Raw genomic sequence first — 21,739 nt, 5'->3', positions numbered from 1 at the left:
AGGAGATATAAGCAAGTGCTGTTAACCTTCCTGCCAGCGGCCTCTTCCTATTACAAGGGCTAATAGAAGACGTTGACCTTGCAGAGAAAACATTTGCTCAGTTTAGGAATCAAAATGGTTCCAGGTCGGTCTTCCTGTGCTGATCTATGTACGTGCTTGGTTGGTACGCTTATGAATTTTACCATATATCTAAGACCTCAAAATTCCTATCACAGAATATATGCTATATGGTCATTTATGGACCCAATAGGTATCTCAAGCCATTTGCACATGTTGCCGTGCAACCAGTCCATGCAGAATGTAGGCACCCTATATGTAAGGTAAAGGGACCCCTGACCATTAGGTCCAGTCATGGCTGACTCTGGGGTTGCGGCGCTCATCTCGCTTTACTGGCCGAGGGAGCCGGCGTACAGCTTCCGGGTCATGTGGCCAGCAGGACTAAGCCGCTTCTGGCGAACCAGAGCAGCGCACGGAAACGCCGTTTACCTTCCCGCCAGAGCGGTACCTATTTATCTACTTGCACTTTGACATGCTTTCGAACTGCTAGGTTGGCAGGAGCAGGGACAGAGCAACGGGAGCTCACCCTGTTGTGGGGATTCGAACCGCCGACCTTCTGATCGGCAAGCCCTAGGCTCTGTGGGTTAACCCACAGCGCCAGCCACATCCCACCCTATATGTAGAAATGAGCAAACCAGTGATATTTTAGGGAGCAGGCTGGCTTACATCACAGGAGCCTACACAACACAAAACACTGCTAATGGATGTAGGTTTTATTTTATTTGTTTTATATCTTATATTTTGGAAATGTACTTCCAGGTTTTTCCCCTTTAAAAATTTTGGGGGGCCCTCCAAGTGAGTGCGGCCCAAAGCTATAGCTTGTTCAGCTTATACGTAAATCCGCCAGGGCCCGCTTTCTCCCTCAGGGGCTCCTTCCCTCGCTGAGGCGGCCTAACCGAGGCGCCGCGCCTCGTCTTGGCGCCTTCCAGCGCCGCGGCCTGGCCTGCCTGGCCCGCCTTCCCCGCCGGCCTCGCCTCGCCCGCTGCGGGGGCAGGACAGGAGGCGGGATGCGGTGGCCGCGCCCGCGTTCTCCCCAGGCCGTGGCGGCCTTCCTCCTTCCTGCTAGTCGCGCTGCAGCCGCCGCCGCCATGGCCCAGCTCCGCGCCTCCTCTTCGACGGCCTTCGACTACCTGGTGCTGGGAGGCGGCTCGGGCGGCCTGGCCAGCGCTCGGCGGGCGGCGGAGCTCGGCGCTCGGGTGGCCGTGGTGGAGAGAGGGCGGCTCGGCGGCACCTGCGTGAGTCCCGGGGCGGGAGGCGGGCTGGCGGGCGCTTAGGAAACTTGGCCTGGAGGAAACGCGGCGCCCGGGAAGGTTGGGCGGCCCTCGGGGGCTTATGGTGGAGTTGGGAGGCCTGCCTTGCAGCGGGTTGGACTAGATGGCCCGGGGGGGTCCCTTCCAACTCTGTGATTCCGTGAAACGCATTGCAAAGGGAGGCTGGACGGCCGCCTGTCATGTATAATTCAGCTGAGATTCTTGCATTGAAGCGGGTTGGGCTAGATGATCCTTGGAGCCCCTTCCAGTTTTATTATTCTGTAAAACACACTGCAAAGGGAGGCTGGACAGCCACCTGTTGTGTATGATCTAGCTGAAATGCTTGCATTGTAGGGGGTTGGGCTAGATGACCCTTGGAGCCTCTTCCAATTTTATTATTCTGTGAAACGCACTGCAAAGGGAGGTTGGATGGCCACCTGCCATGTATAATCCAGCTGAGATTCTTGCATTGAAGTGGGTTGGGCTAGATGATCCTTGGAGCCCCTTCCAACTCGTTTCTATGAAACGCACTGCAAAGGGAGGTTGGGTTTCCACCTGTTGTGCATGATCTAGCTGAGATGCTTGCATTGTAGGGGGTTGGGCTAGATGACCCTTGGAGCTCCTTCCAATTTTATTATTCTGTGAAACGCACTGCAAAGGGAGGTTGGATGGCCGCCTGCCGTGTATTATCCAGCTGAGATTCTTGCATTGAAGCGGGTTGGGCTAGATGACCCTCTGAGCCCCTTCCAGCTCTACAAGCCTATGATTATATGAAGCTGAACAGTGGTCCCTCTAGCTCAGTGTTGTCAACACAGACTGACAACGGGCTCTACAGGGTGTCTCCCAGCCCCTGCCTGGGGATTGAACCCTGGGACCTCCCTGTGTGCAAGTCAGGAGGGCATCTCTCAGGTGTTAATTGCCCCACGCCCCACACTTAAGGATGACCAGGAGCACAGGAAAGTTGTAATAAGAACATTAATCTGTTTTCTGTTTTTTATTTCCTTGTGCACACACACATGCATGCAGACACACACACACTGAACTTGGAAAGAGGAACAGAGGAAATGTGTGCATGCATTTGACAGAGAGAGAAGGCCGCTGTGTGTTATCTTTAGGTCTAGTTCTTTAGGCAGAAATTATGACTTAGATTTTAGGACGTTGCATACGCCGCCCTCATGTGCCAGCCCTAGTAGCTTTACATTTCAATTGGCTCAGGGGAGAGGAAACAAAAAACCTGAAACTTTGAATTACTGAAAGAGTGTTTTCACAGTTTTCTGCATGCCAAGCATTATTTCCATGCCCCAAAATGTGGTACAATTCACAATGTTGTGTATCATCCTTGCAAAAGGATCACATGTCCATGGGCTTAGCGGGGGGGGGGAGCTGCCCCCCCATCAAGTAAAACAATAGAAATACTTAACTAACTGATCAATCACGTTGGTTCTGCCCACCCCAAGTCCTGCCCCACCTAACAAAAATCCTGGCTACGCTTGTGCGACATGCCAGTTATTATGTTAGTGGTTAAAAAGTCCTGGGAAGACCAGGATTTAAATCTTCCGCTCAGCTATGAAGCTCACGGGTGGACTGTGGACCAATCTCTGCCTCTCAGCCTAATCTACCTCACAGGGTTCTTGTGAACATAAAATGGGGGGGGGGGGAGAGTCATGTATCTTTTTAAAGCTTTGTTTTTATTAAATATTTTATTGGGTTACAAAAGTACACACAGTGTATCTGCTTTCAGTTCACAGAGTCCTTTCTACAGATCAGTTTATTTCCTTTTAGGAAAGACATGATATAATGTACCGTATTTTTCGCCCTATAGGGCACACTGGCCTATAGGGCGCACCTCTTTTTTTTTTGGGGGGGGGAAATAAATAAATAAATATCCCCCCCAGCCCCCAGAACAGGCTGCTATCCGCAAGCCTTGCCAGCCAGGCGACAACTCCCGCCGGGCTCCCAAGGCTTGCGGATAGCTTCCTGAAGCCTGGAGAGCGAGAGGGGTCGGTGCGCACCGACGCCTCTTGCTCTCCAGGCTTCAGCGAAAGCCTGCATTCGCCCCATAGGACGCACACACATTTCCCCCTCATTTTTGGAGGGGAAAAAGTGCGTCCTATAGGGCGGAAAATATGGTAATTTTTAATCATGTGTTTGTTGCCATCCTTTCTGGGTTCTTGATTTGTGAGGGCCAGGTTACCCAGTTGTCCGTGATGCAGGGTACATTTTAACCTTCTTGTAATATTCCCAACTGTCACCATTTCTTTTTCCCAGTTGGAACGAATGGCTGCAACCATTTAATTATATGGAAGCAGGGCCTGTCGGGTGACACCACAAAGCAGTGCGGTGCTAAACTTGCTCTCTGCCTCTGAGGCCCTCTTCTGTTGAAAATCAAGTAACTGGGAATCATGTCTTGTTTCTTTCTGCCCCGTTCTGAGTTCTGTTTCTTGGTCACTCGACTGAATATAAGGAACCCATCTTTGCATATCTGCTTTCAAGGAGCTTGCTACAGAATTTCAACAATGGAGGAGGCAACTGTTATATTTATAATTGCAATACCTCATATTTATTGTAGTCAAATCTTTGTTTCTTAAATGTATAGGCAACATTGTAACCAAAGCTTTGGAAGCAATTAACTCATACAAAGACATGTATGTAACATGTTATACAAGACAACAATAAAATCCAAATCTAAAATAGTTTTGTTAGTCAGCAATGCAATTCCATCTCATGCCGGATTCCAGTACTTCACATACATTATCACACACCCTTACGAGAGGGTAGGTCAAGTACCTTACAAGTAAGGTAGGTCACTTATAATCTCCATATTTATTAAATCCAGGTAAGGAAAATACTTCCTTCACACAGTCCATTGTTGAACTACCTCAAAATGTAAGGATGCCCACCAGCTTAAATGTTTTTAAGAGGGGATTTGACAAATTTATGGAGGATAAAGATAGCAGTGCCTACCACTCATGTTGGCTGTATATTAGGGCAGTATGCCTCTGAACTACTGTAATAAAGAAATAATAAAAAGCTATCCATAACAAATTATCTTGTAACCTGATTGTGCATGTTTGCTAAATACTTGCTTAGTAGCGTTGGCGCTTGACACTGTTTATTTTTCGCTTTCAGGTGAACGTTGGATGTGTTCCTAAAAAGGTAAAAACAAACCGTTTAACGTATCACTATCAATTTGTTTTATTTTTAAATTGTGTGAAGTGAAAACTCAGTGGCAGTAACAGCTAGAAATGGTTTTAAAATATATTCTTAGGCTCTCTGCATGTGTCAGATTGCTACCCAAGGAGACTATTGTCTTCTAAATGCAGATGAGCACAAGAAAATGGCCGGATCACTCAAAAAACACCTGCCTTTTTGCTTATGTGTGATTTTGTATGGGAGGGGCACTTGGCACAGTGTGGTCTGGCAAGCTGCTTCTCCTCTAAAAGGAACTGTTATCAGAGTGCTATTCTAACTCTCTCCCTGATGTTGATGATGCTGAAAGTGCTGGGATGCAGCTCAGTTGCATTAAGGCTGCTGGGTTTCCATGGGCAGAAAGTAGGTGGACAGGAACTTGACTTTCTGAATGAATCTGTGCTGATCTTTCCTCAGTTGCTACACTGATACTCTCAGGGTGTTTCTACTTTATCCTTGTCCCACCTTGGAGGAGGAGACATATTTTCTTTTGTCTGCCCTGTAGAAAGATAAAAGAGCAAGCATAACTTTCTGCATTTCCATCCTAGATTGTTTTAAGTAGAATTTCTTCCTATCCAACATGTATTTCCTATACAATCAAACTTCGGTTCCTGAAAGGCTCCATTTTGGAACGTTTTGGCTCCTGAATGCCGAAAACCTGGAAGTAAATGCTCCAATTTTCAGACGTTTTTCGGAAGCCGAACGTCCGCCACGGCTTCCGCTTGAGTGCAGGAAGCTCTTGCAACCAATCGGAAGCTGCACTTCGTTTGTTAAACATTTTGGAAGCCAAATGGGCTTCCGGAACGGATTACGGTCAACAACCGAGGTTTGACTGTAGTAAACTTAGCATTCTTATTTTCCATACTGAGTCTCAGTTTGATTGCATTGAGGGTAAAGTGTACTCTTCAAAGCAGAGATTTCAGTGCACAGTTCAACTTTTGCTGATACATAGACATATACAGTGGACGCTCGGGTTGTGAACGTGATCCGTGCGAGATGCACGTTCACAACCCGCAGCGTTTGCAACCCGCAGCGGCGCGTCTGCGCACACACAAGTTGTGGTTCGGCGCTTATGCGCATACGCAAAGCACGATTTAGCACTTCTGTGCATGCGTGACTGCCGAAACCCGGAAGTAACCCGTTCCAGTACTTCTGGGTTTCAGCGGTCCGTAACCCAAAAAAACACAACCTGAAGCATCTGTAACCCGAGGTACGGCTGTATATATATTTAGTTTTTCAAATTAAAATTTTACAATCGCAAACATACAGCATATAACATACAACATAAAGACAAGATTCCAGATAATAGACTAAATGCTATCAGATGGCTGGGGGGATGTTAGATGGCATGTAAAAGACACCCTGGGCCTTTCCACTTCACTGGTTGTCCTACCAATGGTGGGGGTCCCAGAGGCTTGATGTCTGCTAGACTTAAGCCTTGTAGATCGCTCCAGGGCTCCTTGCTTGGGGACTCCCCATCTATGTCAGGCGTGAGCTGTTGCAGAAAAAGAAAGAAAGAAAGAAAAAGACAACTGTCTTTATACCCTTGGCCATTGTGAGCTGGTGTGGTTTCGTATACACCGGGGGGGGGGGGGGAGAGCTATCGCTTCGCTTCTCCGCTGTCTAATTTAGGATTGCTGTTACTCCTGCTAAGTGCCTAATTTCCCAAGGCTCTTCTGGCTGATCCGGTTCTGAGGGGCTGAGAAGCCAACATTGCAATGTATGAAGCAAGCGTCCTTTATTGTTAGAAAGAAAACGTTGCTGGTTTTTCTCTTGCCTTCTCCGTGAACAGGCTCAAATATGAACTTAAGAAATTGCGTTGGCGTGTTTTGATGGGAAGACAGTCAAAATAGCCTGATGCAGTGATGCTCATTTGGGGAAAATAAAATGAAAAAGAAATCTTTGGATCATAATCGTTTAATAGAAAATTGAAGGTTGGTGTCTCCTCCAATGCAGACAGTGGATGCTTCCAAGTAGCCGCAGGGAGGCTGGCAAATTGGATCATGCCCTTTGCCTAGAAGCCATCCTTTTGGCAAAGCAGGTAGAGTTGTAAATGGCAGGTTATGGGCTGTTGACTGAAGATACAGGTCTCCTGTCCCACTGCCTCTGGGGGTGAGTGGGAATCTTTCAGACTATTCTTGATAAAAAAAAAGCTGGCAGTTACCAGGAGAGGAACAGCTTTAGAGAAAGACTGAGTGAATTTAAAATTGAGTTTTTGAAGTATTTTGCAGACTATAGTACATGCCTATTGGGTTACGTTTAACATGGTGGGTTGCAAGTGGTGTGGGCCTGATATGTCTAAACCGCTGTCCCAATGTAAAATCCTTTATGCATTATACCTCCCCCACCTCAACATATCAAAATGTTTATTCACATTATCCTGCATTATACAATAAATAGCGGTGTTTGGATTTTCATTTATTTTTAAATTAAACCCTGGATGTTCTCACTGCACCCTCCCCTCCCCAAACAGGTGATGTGGAACACTGCTGTTCACTTTGAATTCATCCATGATCATGCAGATTATGGTTTTGAAGTATCCGATGTGAAGTTTAACTGGCGGTAAGTCAGGTTAAAATTCCTTTCTGTGGAAATAAATGTGCACCGTCAGACTAATGCGATGAGTGGGGTACAATCTACTAAGAGGTTCTGACATGCTTGCCCCACTGAACTGAGTGGAAGGTGTGCAAAATATTTGGAGCATCATTAATAGTAGCTGAATGTACCCCATTCATCAGATTTCCTCTACTAGGAGGTTTTTATATTCTTGTCCCATTGAAATGCATGGGAGATGCTCAAGACTGTCTTTTGACAGCAAAGCAGCTCAGTCAATGGAGAAAAAAGTTTGAAGCTTTTAAAAACTGGCTCACCTTCTGGTTTTATTATGCTGGCTTTATAAACAGTTGGCTACTGGCTTTATAAACAGTTCTGCCTACCCAATGTACCTGCATTTTCTTTTTTTTTGATGGGATGTAAATTCCTAAAGCAAATAATGAATGGGGATTTGAAAGGAGGGACAAGGTTAGGTTGTGTTTTTTTTGAGCCATAGTTTTGCTAGTGCAAGAGAGAGATAATTTTGTCACACAAAACTTATTTTATTACAGAGTAATTAAGGAAAAGCGTGATGCTTATGTGAAACGACTGAATGATATCTATCAAAATAATTTGAACAAGGTTTGTAACTGTTCCTGTTTTGCACCTCAACCGATCGTTAAGCCTCTTTCCTCCAGCTGCTAACGATGAGTTTCACAGTATAGAATCTAGAGGGTTCTGCTGGTTCATCAGCTTAGTCCTTTGAGACAACCATCCTTCGCTCTTGGAAATATTTTCCTTTTAGTTTCAGAGCACAGCACTTTTGTACAATCTCTCTCACCAATCTGGAAATGCTTTAGGATTTGCAGGCCCGCCTCTGAGAATGTCTTAGCCCTATCTACATTGCTAATATATGTTGATTTTATATGAATCTTTTTTTCTATCTGTCATAAGTTCTCTAAGTAACCCTGGGAAGTATAGTTTGTATGCTGAGGGTACAAAGAATTATCCATTTGAGATCCTAATTCCCCTAGAGAAGTTTGGATAGAGGAAGTAATGAATTTAAGTTTGTATTGTAAACATGCCCTTAATTCTACCTGCTTTATCAGTATAGAACAGGCTTCCTCAACCTCGGCCCTCCAGATGTTTTGAGACTACAATTCCCATCATCCCTGACCACTGGTCCTGCTAGCTAGGGATCATGGGAGTTGTAGGCCAAAAACATCTGGAGGTCTGAGGTTGAGGAAGCCTGGTATAGAGGTTTCTTTGAATTTATGACAAAATATATAGGAGAGCTTTGGATAACCCAGACTTGTTCAATTATTTAAATTCATGAGAGAATCAACAGATGAGAGAAATCGGCACACAAACCAGGTAGCACTGTGACAACATAGGGAATAGCTAAAATGTCTTGTGAAATTCTTTATCTGGTCTTTGAATTGAAGTATAGATTGACAGCTCATTTTCAACCTAATTTCATTAGTCTAATGTAGAAACTATTCGTGGTGATGCTTCGTTCACACCTGATGGCAAAGGCATGATTGAAGTGGATGGTAAAAAATACACAGCACCCCATATCCTGATTGCAACTGGTGGGCAGCCTTCAGTCCCCAGTGAAAGTGAGGTGCCAGGTAAGTCATTTACATGCCACATTTTTTGCAAACACAACAGTTTCTCAAAGCACTTAAACTGTCAAAGCACCGTATCCCAATAATAACGATACATAATGAAAATTATGATATCGCTACAATGTAACGCTAAAAATTTAGTGGTTGAAAGTTCATTTAACATACATCAAAGTTTAAGTGAGCGTATAGTTCAGAAATAGAAATATCTAGTAACTTCACATCCAAAAATAGCCCAAAGCTAATGACATCATCATTATTATTGCCCTGTTCCTAGGGCTGGGTGATGTATCGATATATTGTCCGAAACAAAGTCCATATTGTGATATTGGTTTCATAGTTTTTGACCTGGCAATATATTGTGACTCATGGGGGGGGGGTGCGCGCATGTGCTATACAAAAATCAAAATGTGGGGGAAACCGTGAAGTCTGCCAATGCCTCTACATAGCTCCATCCTTATTTCACAGATTTTGATATATTGATATGTCATGATATTTTGCAGGTGATATATCACAAGGTTGAAAAACAGATATCACCCAGCCCTACTGTTCACCTCTACATAGTTCCATCCTTATTTCCGACATCGTGATACATCATTATATTGCAATATTTAGCTGGTGATACATCGTGATGTTGAAAACCAGATATCACCCAGCCCTACTTGTTACCTCCCCCCATTTTATTCTAAAAGGCAAGAATCTCATCAAGACTTTTCTTGGGAGCAGCTCCCTTACGAAGGCTCCTTAGATGGAGGGTGAGCTAAAGCAAATGGAAATAGCTCTCTCTGTCCTGTGATTAGGAAAGATCTAAAAAAGCTGATATGACAGTTGAGCTTCTTGCTTCAAAAGATTAAGCAATAACTTTCTGTACTTTGTAATATTAATCCTTGGCAAGCGCGGTTGCCGTCATCGCCTGTGCTGCTCGTTGTGTTTTGCTGATCTTTGGGGAATACATGCATTTTTCAGGAATGTTCTCCTCTCCCCCTCTCCCTGTTAATTATTAAGGGTCATAAATGTACACGGAGTAATTTTTGAAAAGCCCGGCAACCCCTGCCCCACGGAACTTACAATTTCAGGATTGCTGCGGACATAATTGTGGTAGTGTATTCGCCACATTTTTTAGATGCTTACCATCTTCGCCCCAGCTTAGGAGAAGCCTGTTTTTCCTGCTTGCAGTATTGAATTGTATTGTATGCAGCAGGTCTGCATTAGTGAATGAGCTGTAAGAAAAGTTGAATATTTGCATAGCTAAGATCTATTTATACATAAGTGGACGTTGATATTCAGGGTAGTGTCTCATTGCTTTGCAGGGGCCAGCTTGGGAATTACCAGTGATGGTTTTTTTGACCTTGAAGAGCTGCCCAAGTAAGTTGCCAATCTAGAGCGAACCTGTTCTCAGTTTCCACATCGTAATGGAGATTCTTTGAGAAATAGAGCATGCTGGCCGTGGGTTACTGTGCGATAGGTGGGGTGAGGTGGGGCTCACGTACATCCCTCAAATGTCTATAAATATCTTAAGTGCAGGAGAAAGGCTAGTGAGTTCCCTCATAGTGCTGTATTTACTGTTGCAAGTTGCAGAATTGCTAAAGATGCCCTATATGGCATCTGGTCAGTCCAGATGCATATCAGGTATTAGTCTAGAGCTAGATTAGAGCCTTTGATCCTTTTGTTGCCTGAGAAAAATCTGTGGGCAAAATCCAGACAAATTAAAGCACTTGTAAACACAATTAATTTTAATGCAAGAGGGCTTAAGTATGTACCCAACAGTGTATTATATGCTTTGTATCTTCAGAAGTAAGTCCTATTGAATTAAGTGAGGCTTGCTTCCATTAGGGAAGTAGGTAGAAGTTTGCACCCAGTCTTCCATTGAAAGCAATGGGGTTTACAAGTGCTTAACAGTGGCTGAATTGCACCTAAAGGAGGTTTACCTTACTGGCTGGGTTTATGTAGTACTAAAATTGGAGGTTGTAGAGTTCAGGCTCCTTCATGCAACAGCTGTTCTTTTTGATTGTCCTAATCCTACTTTCTGGGTTTCATCTCAGAATAGCAAGAATCAGCACAAAGTCTCATGTCTAGCTTGTAAATAGATGTTTGACACATTGGTTTGGGGAGGTACGTGAAACCTATAAAATTCTTGTTTAGGAGCAGTTGAATATCAGTGCAAAACATTCCTCCTCATCCCTTCTAATGACTTGTTCGTTCACACACACACTGTTTGCTCTGTATTGGCATTGTTTGTGTTTTGAGAAAAGTTTAGCAGGCTTGTGGTGGTGTGGTTTGCAAATCAGTGCAGCAAAAAGCTCAGTTTGAGTCACTAAGTTAATTAAAATTAACCAAACTTTCATGTAATCATTTAGTCATTTATAAAACGCACACAGCATGTAGCCAAACATTTGCCAGTGCTTCTGCACTCATTGGCCAGAACTCTGGAAGATGGGAGGAGGTTTACTTGCATCTGAACACGTGTAGTTGCCCAGATGTCTATAGGAAACCCACAGGTGGAACATGAAAGTGATAGCCCTCTCCTGCTGTTATTCCCCAGCGACTGGTACCTAGAGGTATGTCTCTGATCCTGGAAGTAGCATATAGATTTCATGACTAGTAGCTGTTGATAGCATAGACCTCCCTCCATGCATTTGTCCAATTCCCTTTTAGGACCATCTAAGTGGATGACATAGGGACGTGGGTGGTGCTGTGTGTTAAACCACAGAGCCTAGGGCTTGCCGATCAGAAGGTCGGCGGTTCGAATCCCTGCGATGGGGTGAGCTCCCGTTGCTCTGTCCCTGCTCCTGCCAACCTAGCAGTTCAAAAGCACGTCAAAGTGCAAGTAGATAAATAGGTACCGCTCCAGCGGGAAGGTAAACGGCATTTCCATGCGCTGCTCTGGTTCGCCAGAAGCGGCTTAGTCATGCTGGCCATAAGACCTGGAAGCTGTATGCCTGCTCCCTCGGCCAGTAAAGCGAGATGAGCGCTGCAACCCCAGAGTCGGTCACGACTGGACCTAATGGTCAGGGGTCCCTTTACCTTTACTTAAGGATGACTATCACTACATTTTGAGCAGCAGCTTCCATAGTTTTAACTGTCTGCTGAGTGAAGATCCTGACTGCCTCAATAGAAGAAGAAGAAGAGTTTGGATTTGATATCCTGCTTTATCACTACCCGAAGGAGTCTCAAAGCGGCTAACAATCTCCTTTCCCTTCCTCCCCCACAACAAACACTCTGTGAGGTGAGTGGGGCTGAGAGACTTCAGAGAAGTGTGACTAGCCCAAGGTCACCCAGCAGCTGCATGTGGAGGAGCAGGGAATCGAACCCAGTTCACCAGATTACGAGTCTACTGCTCTTAACCACTACACCACACTGGCTCTGAGTACGAGGGACTCAGGCAAAGCATAGTTAAGGGTGCAGTAGAATATCTTTCCAACAGGAACTTCGTAGGGTGTGTGAGATATGGCTCAAAACCCATTATTCTTTCAGGCGCAGTGTTGTCGTCGGCGCTGGATACATAGCTGTGGAGATAGCTGGCATTCTTTCAGCCCTGGGTTCAAAGACATCCTTACTGATACGTTATGGTGAGGTAAGGCACACTCACTTTTTCATTGTCCTGACTGCTCTGCTGTATATTGGCCAATGCAATAAAAAGCAAGGCTAGGGTTCTGTTGTGCACGCTTTTAATTCCTTGCACTGATTGGCTGGGCAAGGAAACACTCATCCGGCAAGTTGGACACGCAGGAAGACTGTGCCCAGAACTCTGAGTAAAAAGCCATTTAAAAATGAGCCAAAGAGTGATTTCTTTATACCTTCTTTTTTTAAAAAAGGTATTTTTTATTTTGCTTTAAACATATACAGATAAATATAAACCAAAATTACAAAAGAAAAATCCTTGTTAATAATAATGGAGAAGGCTAAAAAAAACCTACAAAAAATATCAAATACATGGCATAGAACATAAGCCATTATGGGAAAGAAAAAAGGAAAAGGAAAGAAGGAGAAGGAAGAAAAAAAGGGGGGAGCGGGGAAATGAGACAAAACACAAGAAGGCTTGTCTATTGTATGCTTCCGTCAAGATCACAACAGATCATTATTCTTATCAGTTCTCTCTATCTGCATTCCATAGAATCCCTCATCTTGGTATCAGGGAACATTTCCCTATGCGGTATTATTCTAAACATAACCAGGTCTTTATTGATGAACCCTTATCCCCTGGATAATTATTTAAACATTCCCATTCGTCTTTCACCATATTTTTAGGTTTATCTCTTATTGCATCTGTCAGCTTCGCGAGCTCCAAGGACTCGCACAATTTGACTACCCATTCATCTTTAGTGGGTGTATTTTTCTCTTTCCAGTGTTTTGCCACTATAACCCTTGCTGCTGACGTCGCATACATAAATAACCTGGTTTTGTTTATACCTTCATTCCAATAAGCCAGTGGTTTTCAGCCAGTGTGCTGTGGCACCCAGGGGTGCCGCGGGCAACACTGGCCTCTTTCCTTCCCTCCCTCCTCCGATGCCCTCTCACATCTCTGCCTCCCAAAGGCTCACACAGCTGTTTGTTGCAGCAGCCCTGGCAACAAGCTCCGCAGGCGAAGGGTGCCTCTGGGGCTGGCTGGGGGGTGCTTCCCAGGTCCCTGTGGGGCAGTGTGAGGAAACACCTCTCTTTGGGGCAGGGGTGCAGCTCATAGACCAGGGGCAGCAGCTGTGGCTGCCAAGAGGACTCCAAAGGAGAGGGGAGAGGTTGTTGAGGGAACACTCCACAAGGGAAGGTGTTTGAAAAAGGGCAAGAGACTGCCAGCTCTGCAGGCAAGGGGTGACATAACTGAGCTCCTGAGCCCCACAGGGGCGCCGCAGAAAGAATGCAGTTGGTCAAGGGAGCCGTGGACTCAAAAGCTATGCAAGAAGAGAGATTTGCCAGCTGAGTGGAACCTCTCTAGCTTTTCTCCTCTCCCAAGGAGCTCCCTTGGTTCGCCAGCCGGATGCATGCAAACCTTCTCTTGCAATTGCTATGAGACATCCAAGACCTGTCTGCTGCAAGACGTGGTATCTCTTAGCACTAGCTAATCCAGACCCTGTTACTTGAGTTTTCCAGCTGTTGCTCTGTCCAAGGCCACAGGTGCGGCCTCTGTAGTCGACTCACTGGCTAGGACGCACTTCCCCATTGCAGTCAGGCTGCCATGCTCTTCCGGTGTCAGTGCTGTGTAAAGTGGAGAGCTGCAAGTGCTTTTAATTCACAGCTGTCTTAGGGGATGAGGAAGAGGAATTCCCCATAAACCAGATCCAGGCCAGAAACCATCTTGGCTGTGAGATCTGGAAGACCTGCTCCCTGCCTTGCAGGGGCCGGACTGACTCCAGCTACAAAAGCTATGACCGCTGAACAGCCTCTTGTGCTGGGGCATTATGTAGTGTGTTTTGTTGAGGGGGCTTCTTGCTATCAGTATTAATTTTTGTATCTTTATTTTAGATCTTACTATGATTTATGTGGAAATTGTTTAATTTGGTTGTATATTTTTGATGTTTTAATTATTGTTTATTACTACTTTTGTTGTTCATAATTATATAATTTTAGAATGTTGGAATCAACCTTGAACATGGTTTGAACTATGGAAAGGTGGCATACAAATATATATATGTATATATGCTTTATTTTAAGTGGGGGAAGAGGTTTTAACTGATATGGATTGATTGATTGATTGATTGATTGATTGATCAATTAATGCACCACCCCTTCTCATTTCTTGTGAAATTGACCTGCATTGTAATCTGAAAAGCAGCAAACCTTTGCCCAGGTTCCTTCTGGGCAAAAGCCTGAGTGCATTAAAACAAGAGGAAAAAATAATGCTTAAGTGTTTATATAATGTTGCTGAATGTTCAATTCCCATTATGTCTTCAATAATCTGTACAACACCTCTGTAAAGTAGGCCAGTATTATTATCCACATGTTGAGGGTTTGGGGTGGAGAGGCTTAGAGAATTATGGTTTAGTGAGTTGCCCTTGCTAGGTTTACAGACTGGTGTTAGCCACTACTGTTTATTAAATGTATTTATATATTGTTTTTCACGTGAACCTCAAAGCGGTTTACAGGAATTTCTTATAAAAATGCAGTGATATGGAAATTACAAGCATTCAGAAACAGTTGTAACTGCTACACTAGCTCTCTTGAATGAGTTATGTGGATATGCTGTGTGTCCTCACAGTCTTCTTTAATGTTCTTCCTGAACAGGTGCTGAGAAACTTTGATTCAATGATCAGCTCAAACTGTACTCAGGAGCTGGAGCATGGTGGTGTAGAAGTCTGGAAACATTCTCAGGTATTATCTATGTACTGTATCACTTTCATCATCTCTGTGTGCCTATATTTAGGGGAGGAATGTCTTGTTATTTTTGTTTTAACTATTTACTAGTGTTTTTCCTTTGTATTTTATCCTGTATAGAGCCCTGATTGTTTTTGTGGGGCTGAATGATCTTCTATCGGGGCAAAGTATGCAGAGATGTTCCCATCTTGTCTTGCTATGTTGTTTGTTTTAATGGATTAATACCTTTTATTAAGCACCAGTTTGAGGAACTGTGCTTTAATTCCTTCTATGAGTGGTATTATACTTAATGAAAGGAAGTAGCAAACATGTAACAAAATACTCCTCCACCCTCCTTTTTCTTCATCTTATTGCCCATGCTGCTTCTCTTATTGGTGTATTTATAGCTGCTTTTAATAGGGCTAGTAGCCAGATCATTAGCAGAAAAACAGAGCTCCTATTTATTGCACCTTGGTTGGTACATTTTGGGAAAGCTGCAGCTGTCCTTAAATCAAGGATGAGTAGCGATACCAGTCAGTCACACATTCTGTATGAAGAAAGGTTGAATTCTGCAACTTGTATTAATTACAGTGGTACCTCGGGATGCGAACGGGATCCGTTCTGGAGCCCCGTTCGCATCCCGAACGGAACACAAGCCGTGATGGCACATCTGCGGGTCATGTTTCGCCGCTTCTGCGCATGTGTGTGACGTCATTTTGAGCGTTTGCACATGCGCGAGCGGCGAAACCCAGAAGTAATGCGCTCCGTTACTTCTGGGTTGCCATAGAGCGCAACTTGAACGCACTCAGCCCGAAGCACATTTAACTCGAGGTATGACTGTATATTATTTGAAGGTGGCATCTGTCTGTCTCGGGAGACAATGAAGAGCACCTCCTGGGGTGAAATCAAATTGCTGGAGAATCACAGCGCCTGCTGTGGCTGCAGAAACCAGAAACTCGTAACTGCTGCCTCTCACATTGTTTCTGCTGCATTAGCAGCACCAAAGTGACCTCTCTGTGGCACAGGGGTCCTGGGCTCCCTCTCCTAAAAACAAACGAGACACTATTCTGAAGACACAGACAGGCCCTGTCCAATGGCCTTACATATTAAATTTGATATAAAACTGGAAAAGGCCAAGAACAATTAGGGCAGGTTTTTCACATAACACTTTTTAAAAAAATCTATTTTGCATACTTTTTTCCATAGTACTTCTTTTTGCATAATTTATTCTGCATGTTTGAAGCACAGGAGCAATGCAAGACACTCCAACCCCATCCTCCGATCACTGGAAAACATAATTGGCCATTGCTGCGACTTCTCAAGATTCCAGCAGCCCTTGTTGTTTTTCTTCAAACGAAATTAAGAGATCCCAAGGAAGCTGGGATCTGTAATGGTGCAACCTAATTGTGTTTTTCTCTACAGAATTGTGGCAGGCACGTAGCCATGCCTATAACTTGACATGTCAAATCTAATAAAGGTTTTTTAAAAAAAGATATTATAACAAATTGTGAAATAAATACAGTGGTACCTCAACTTATGCGCACCTCTGGTTACGTATCCTTCGACATACGCATGTGGCAAACGTGGAAGTATTTTTCTGGGTTTTGCCGTGCGCACATGCGCAGAAGAGCTCTACCGCACCACACACATGCACAGAACAGGCACCTCCGGTTGTGAAAACCTTGGGATCCGACTAGAGCTCCGGAATGGATCCCGTCCGCAACCGGAGGTACCACTGTAGAACAAATTTGAAGCAGGAAATCGAGTTGATCCCCAAAATCCACCTTCCTTGCAGCTAGTATTTATGGTCATTGTACGCACAGTTTTGCTCTTTGTCCTCAAGTCTCCTGTTTCTCAACAGGTCAAGTCAGTCACAAAGTCACCTTCAGGACTGCTGTCGGTAACTGTAACATCCTCTCCTCCAAGTCAGAAACCCACCTTTAAAACTATTGAGGATGTTGATTGTCTGTTATGGGCCATTGGTAGAAAACCAAACACAGAGGGGCTAAATCTTGACCAGCAGGTGAGCAGGAATTATTTTATTTCTTTGAGACAATGTGAGATTTTGATACTTGCATATAGAATCTGGATTATATGATAGTTGGCATCGTGTTGTGGTTATGAGTGGAGCTGCAGTGTTTAGTCAGTTAAAAACTCACTTTGTTCAGTTAGAAAGCTGTTCTGATTAGCCTATTAAAAAAAATGAATAGAAATACTTATAAAAAAAGCAGACCACCATATTAGGTAACAATTCCTCCACCCACCAGCAAATACTTTATGCGAACCTACATTTTTTTCATAGGATTATTGAGATAATACATGTAAAGCTCTGAACATAGTAAATGTCATTTAAATGTTATGGAAAAAATATCCCACATAGCTCCTGTCACTAAGCATACAGCTCATGCCTGACTCCTCTGAAATGATTCCTTGTGTTTTGTGTGCTGAGGCTACGTGGGAAGAAAAAGGCCTGCCTTCCCTTATTCACATAATTTTTTTGAAAAGTTACACAGCTTAGAAATAAGAGATGAATCAGTGCTGTTTGTCTTTGATACTCTTTTCCCAGAATGTCATGTTTGACTTAAACTATCCTTTCCATTTTTAGAATATTAAGGTAGATTCTATGGGTCATATTATTGTTGATGAGTTCCAAAATACCAGCAGAAAGGGGATCTACGCTGTTGGAGACGTATGTGGGAAAGCTCTTCTTACACCAGGTAACATTAGGATGCTATTTTGCTCAAAAGGCTTCTATAATGTTATGTGGGAACCTGTGCATGCTGTGCACCAGATAGCGTGGGAGAGGAGAACAGGGAGGAAGACGGGGAAGTAATCAAGTGTTTGCCTGGGGATCTTTTTCTGCTCATCAACTTCTCTGGGTGCTATACAGAATACTACTCCTTTTGATCATAGTAAATCTACTGCATCAATAAGGTCTGGGTCAAATCTACTGTATCAATAAGAGGTCTGGGTATGACCTCTTAGTATCTCCCTTATCACTGATTTCTGAAACACTAGCAGAAAATTAAAGAATTGTGTGGCAATGTGACTTGTTAGAAGTCTATCAGGTTTGCCTTTAGATCTGCCACACCAAGTAAACAATACATAAGCTTTTTAGTTCCCCGTCATATGGAGAATAATTAATGCAAATTCTGGAGATGAGATGAAGTTCTAGGCCAGGGACAGGGAACCTTTGGCCCTCCAGATGTTGTCGGACTTCATCTCCCATCAGCCCTAGCCAGCATGGACAATGGGACTTGTAGTTCCGCAATGTCTGGAGGACCAAGTGTTCCCCATCCCTGGCAAATTAAAAACTCACAAATCACTGGGTCTGGTTGTTCAGGCATAACAAGCATGGGGAATAGGGGTGATCAAGGAGACCTTTTGTTAAAGTTCTTCAACAAAGGCTATTGAGTAGACGTAGCAATTGTGGGATAAGGCGAGATGCCCTCTTACGGATCAGTAACTGGTTAAAAATCAGGAAGCAAAGAGTAGGAATAAATGGGCAGTGCAATGGAGAGGTGTAAATACAGGCAGCTCCGTTTACGCGTGTTCAATACACGTGCGACTGTGTATACGTGCATTGCGCTGAACCCAGAACTAACCTGGAAACGTCATAAAGACATCACTAATAGGGCGGGGACGGAAAGGGGTATTTCCAGGCTTTTTCAATGGGTTTCAATTATATGTGATTTCACCGACATTCTCAGTGCCTCGGGACGTAACCCCTGCGTAAATGGGGGTTGTCTGTAGTTCCTGGGACCCAGGTGGCGCTGTGGGTTAAACCACAGAGCCTAGGACTTGCCAATCAGAAGGTTGGCAGTTCGAATCCCCATGATGTGGTGAGCTCCCATTGCTCGGTCCCTGCTCCTGCCAACCTAGCAGTTCGAAAGCACGTCAAAGTGCAAGTAGATAAACAGGTACCGCTCCAGCGGGAAGGTAAACAGCATTTCCATGCGTTGCTCTGGTTCGCCAGAAGCGGCTTAGTCATGCTGGCCACATGACCCGGAAGCTGTACGCCGGCTCCCTCTGCCAATAAAGCGAGATGAGCGCCGCAACCCCAGAGTTGGCCACAACTAGACCTAATGGTCAGGGGTCCCTTTACCTTTACTGTAGTTCCTCCATGCAGCTGCATCCACTGGATCACTTCATGTGTAAGTATGCCTGCACTGGGGCAGATACCACATTTTATCATTAAACAGTGTTTCCGTGCGCTGCTCTGGTTTGCCAAAGCGGCTTAGTCATTCTGGCCACATGACCCAGAAGCTGTACATAAAGCGAGATGAGCGCCGCAACCCCAGAGTTGTTCACGACTGGACCTAATGGTGAGGGGTTCCTTTACCTTTACCCTACGCCACGTAAATGGGGGGGGGGCTGCCTGTACAAGGCATGCGTCCCTTGGAGAAGAGTGGCAATGGACACTGTTGCCTGCTACTATGCCAGGTGACATGTCTAAATTTCATCCTTAACAGTTGCAATAGCTGCTGGAAGGAAACTGGCACACAGGATTTTTGAGAGGAAAGAAGATTCTAAACTTGACTACACCAACATTCCTACCGTGGTCTTCAGCCACCCACCTATTGGAACGGTGGGACTAACAGAAGGTAGGATCTTAGGCCTTGTTGTCTCGCTTGTTCCTATGGCTCAGTGGGCAAAAGAAATGGCGCTGTAACCTTAAGCGTTTGTGACATGCGATACCATTTTATCCTTTGCTCTAGGGACATTTTCTGCCAGTGGCTTGGCAAGGCTATATAAAGAACAAAAGGTTGTGCCTACGTAAACACATTGCAGATGCTAAGTAGAATTTAGAGACTGGCTGCAGAATTGCTTCATCCCCTCCCATTTCCCCTTGACTATGGTGGAGGATCCTCCTGAACTTCAGTGCAGAAGACATTTTCTTAATTTGTTCAAAGCATAAAAAACTATATTAGTATGTAAAATTGGGACTTAAACTCTGAAAGTGAAAGGTTAAGGAGTTGTGTGAGTTGCAAAATTGGCAGCCCAGGCCCTCTAAACCAGGATGGGGAACCTGAGGCCCTTCAGATACTGCATGGCCAGTGGTTAGGAATTATGGGAGCTGTTTGATTACAGGAGGGGGTCACCAGTCTTTTTTTGGGCCAGTGGGCATGCCCTGCACATGGAGTAGGGGATGGAACCTACACCAGCCACTGTGTATTTGCTGACAGAGATGCTCTTTGCAGATCTCATCTGTTCAAAACTGGAGGCGTGTCCATCTTGACTTCCACTGAAATGTGGCCATGCTTGAGAGGTGGCTTCAGTGTAGGAGATGCCAGCCAAGTGTGAATGGCAACTGAGTAGGAAAAAGTGTTGTGCATTGCGATATTTATGAATAACTATCATAGGTGCTGTAGAAAGTATTGGTGGATGTCCTGACACACCCACCCAGCCTACAACAGCTGGAGGGCTGCAGTTTCCCAATTCTTGCTTTATAACATCTGTATTTAGACACGTCAAATACTTTCGAAAACTTTAGCATAGCAATTCAGACACGTCTAGCCTGCCTTTTGGCTTTTAAAGCAAGGCAATTACTGCTGTGCTTTGTGGTTCCTCTTCCTTAGCTATGTAGGCTATGTGCTTATTTTTGTCTTACTGTTTCAGCGGAAGCTAGAACTACATATGGAAGCGAGAATGTGAAAACCTATACAACTTCTTTTATCCCAATGTATCATGCTGTAACTAAAAGGAAAACAAAGTGTGTAATGAAACTGGTGTGTGCAACTAAACAGGAGAAGGTGAGCAAAACGGGGAAGAATAAAGATTCTGTGAGCAACTAGTCTGTTTATACTTATCTAGACACCACACACGGCTCTACTTTGTGCAGAACTGGCAAATGGAGCAGTATTGGAGAAGGAGAACACTGTAAATATAAGCCTATTTTTATTGATGAAGAAAGCTGGTTTGGGGAGTCAATGAGATGTCTGTTTATAGTATTAAATCACCAATGCAAAACCAAAGCCTTAATTAACATGTTTGTTTGTTTTTAAGGTGGTAGGCCTTCATATGCAAGGCTTAGGATGTGATGAAATGCTTCAAGGCTTTGCTGTGGCTGTCAAAATGGGAGCAACAAAAGCAGATTTTGACCAGACAGTGGCCATCCACCCAACATCTTCTGAAGAACTTGTTACACTTCGTTGATTTTTTTTTAATAAGGTGCCTAGATATAATCTTCACAGAATCATGTTATCCCCTCTAATTTAATTCAATACAAGATTAACTTGTCTTTTCTTACTGCAACTGAACTGTAAATGAAATCTTTGCCCATTTATCGACAAGCCCTGGAAAATGCAGCACTGGAATAAAGTTGCCTTAAATCATCTTAACATTGTGGGATGGAATTGTCATTCAATTCTTACAGAAGCTTTTAAAGTGATCATTTTGCAGTAAACTAAGTTGTGGAGGGAGAGTAAATGTTAGGAGAAATTACAACTTGCAAAAGAACTAAGTTTATAAAAGGTACCATCTATAAGGAAAAATAGGCAGTGTCTTCACCCACATTTTGTTAAGTTAAATCCGGAATGTGAATTTGAGCTATTATAATTTTACATAAACAGAACAAGTTAACATTTTACTTCATTATGAGGGATATAGCCACCGTCTTATGCAGCATATCAAAATGTGAGTTCTAAATATTTAGTTGCAGATACTAGTTAGCATGAAGTAATGATATAAACTAGAAAACTATTAGCTATTACCTTTACACTACTATGAAAGGAAGAGTGAGTGCAAACAGTCTCATGCTATGTTTGTGGCCCTGGTCCTACGTGTTTAGCTCCCAGATAT

General features: G+C 44.0%; 1 protein-coding gene across 1 annotated transcript; it reads left to right on the top strand.

Moving 5' to 3' along the window:
- The first annotated feature begins 904 nt into the window (after window positions 1-904).
- On the top strand, window positions 905-21,279 carry GSR (glutathione-disulfide reductase). The gene is made up of 13 exons (XM_083593592.1): window positions 905-1,292; window positions 4,437-4,463; window positions 6,970-7,058; window positions 7,601-7,670; window positions 8,512-8,659; window positions 9,964-10,018; window positions 12,128-12,227; window positions 14,870-14,956; window positions 16,800-16,961; window positions 17,544-17,655; window positions 19,411-19,542; window positions 20,558-20,691; window positions 20,945-21,279. The coding sequence occupies exons 1-13, from the start codon at window positions 1,065-1,067 to the stop codon at window positions 21,092-21,094; spliced, it is 1,494 nt and encodes a 497-aa protein (XP_083449718.1). The 5' UTR covers window positions 905-1,064; the 3' UTR covers window positions 21,095-21,279.
- The last annotated feature ends 460 nt before the right edge of the window (window positions 21,280-21,739 follow it).

Source organism: Podarcis filfolensis, assembly GCF_964270895.1.
Source record: "Podarcis filfolensis genome assembly, chromosome: 17".
Taxonomy (NCBI): Eukaryota; Metazoa; Chordata; class Lepidosauria; order Squamata; family Lacertidae; genus Podarcis; species Podarcis filfolensis.
This window is presented reverse-complemented; position numbering and strand designations above follow the sequence as displayed.

Coding starts and splice junctions, on each gene's coding strand:
- GSR (XM_083593592.1), top strand. CDS start 1,065: ATGCGGTGGCCGCGCCCGCGTTCTCCCCAGGCCGTGGCGGCCTTCCTC. Junction 7,671..8,511: donor ATCAAAATAATTTGAACAAG/GTTTGTAACTGT, acceptor TAATTTCATTAG/TCTAATGTAGAAACTATTCG. Junction 14,957..16,799: donor AAGTCTGGAAACATTCTCAG/GTATTATCTATG, acceptor GTTTCTCAACAG/GTCAAGTCAGTCACAAAGTC.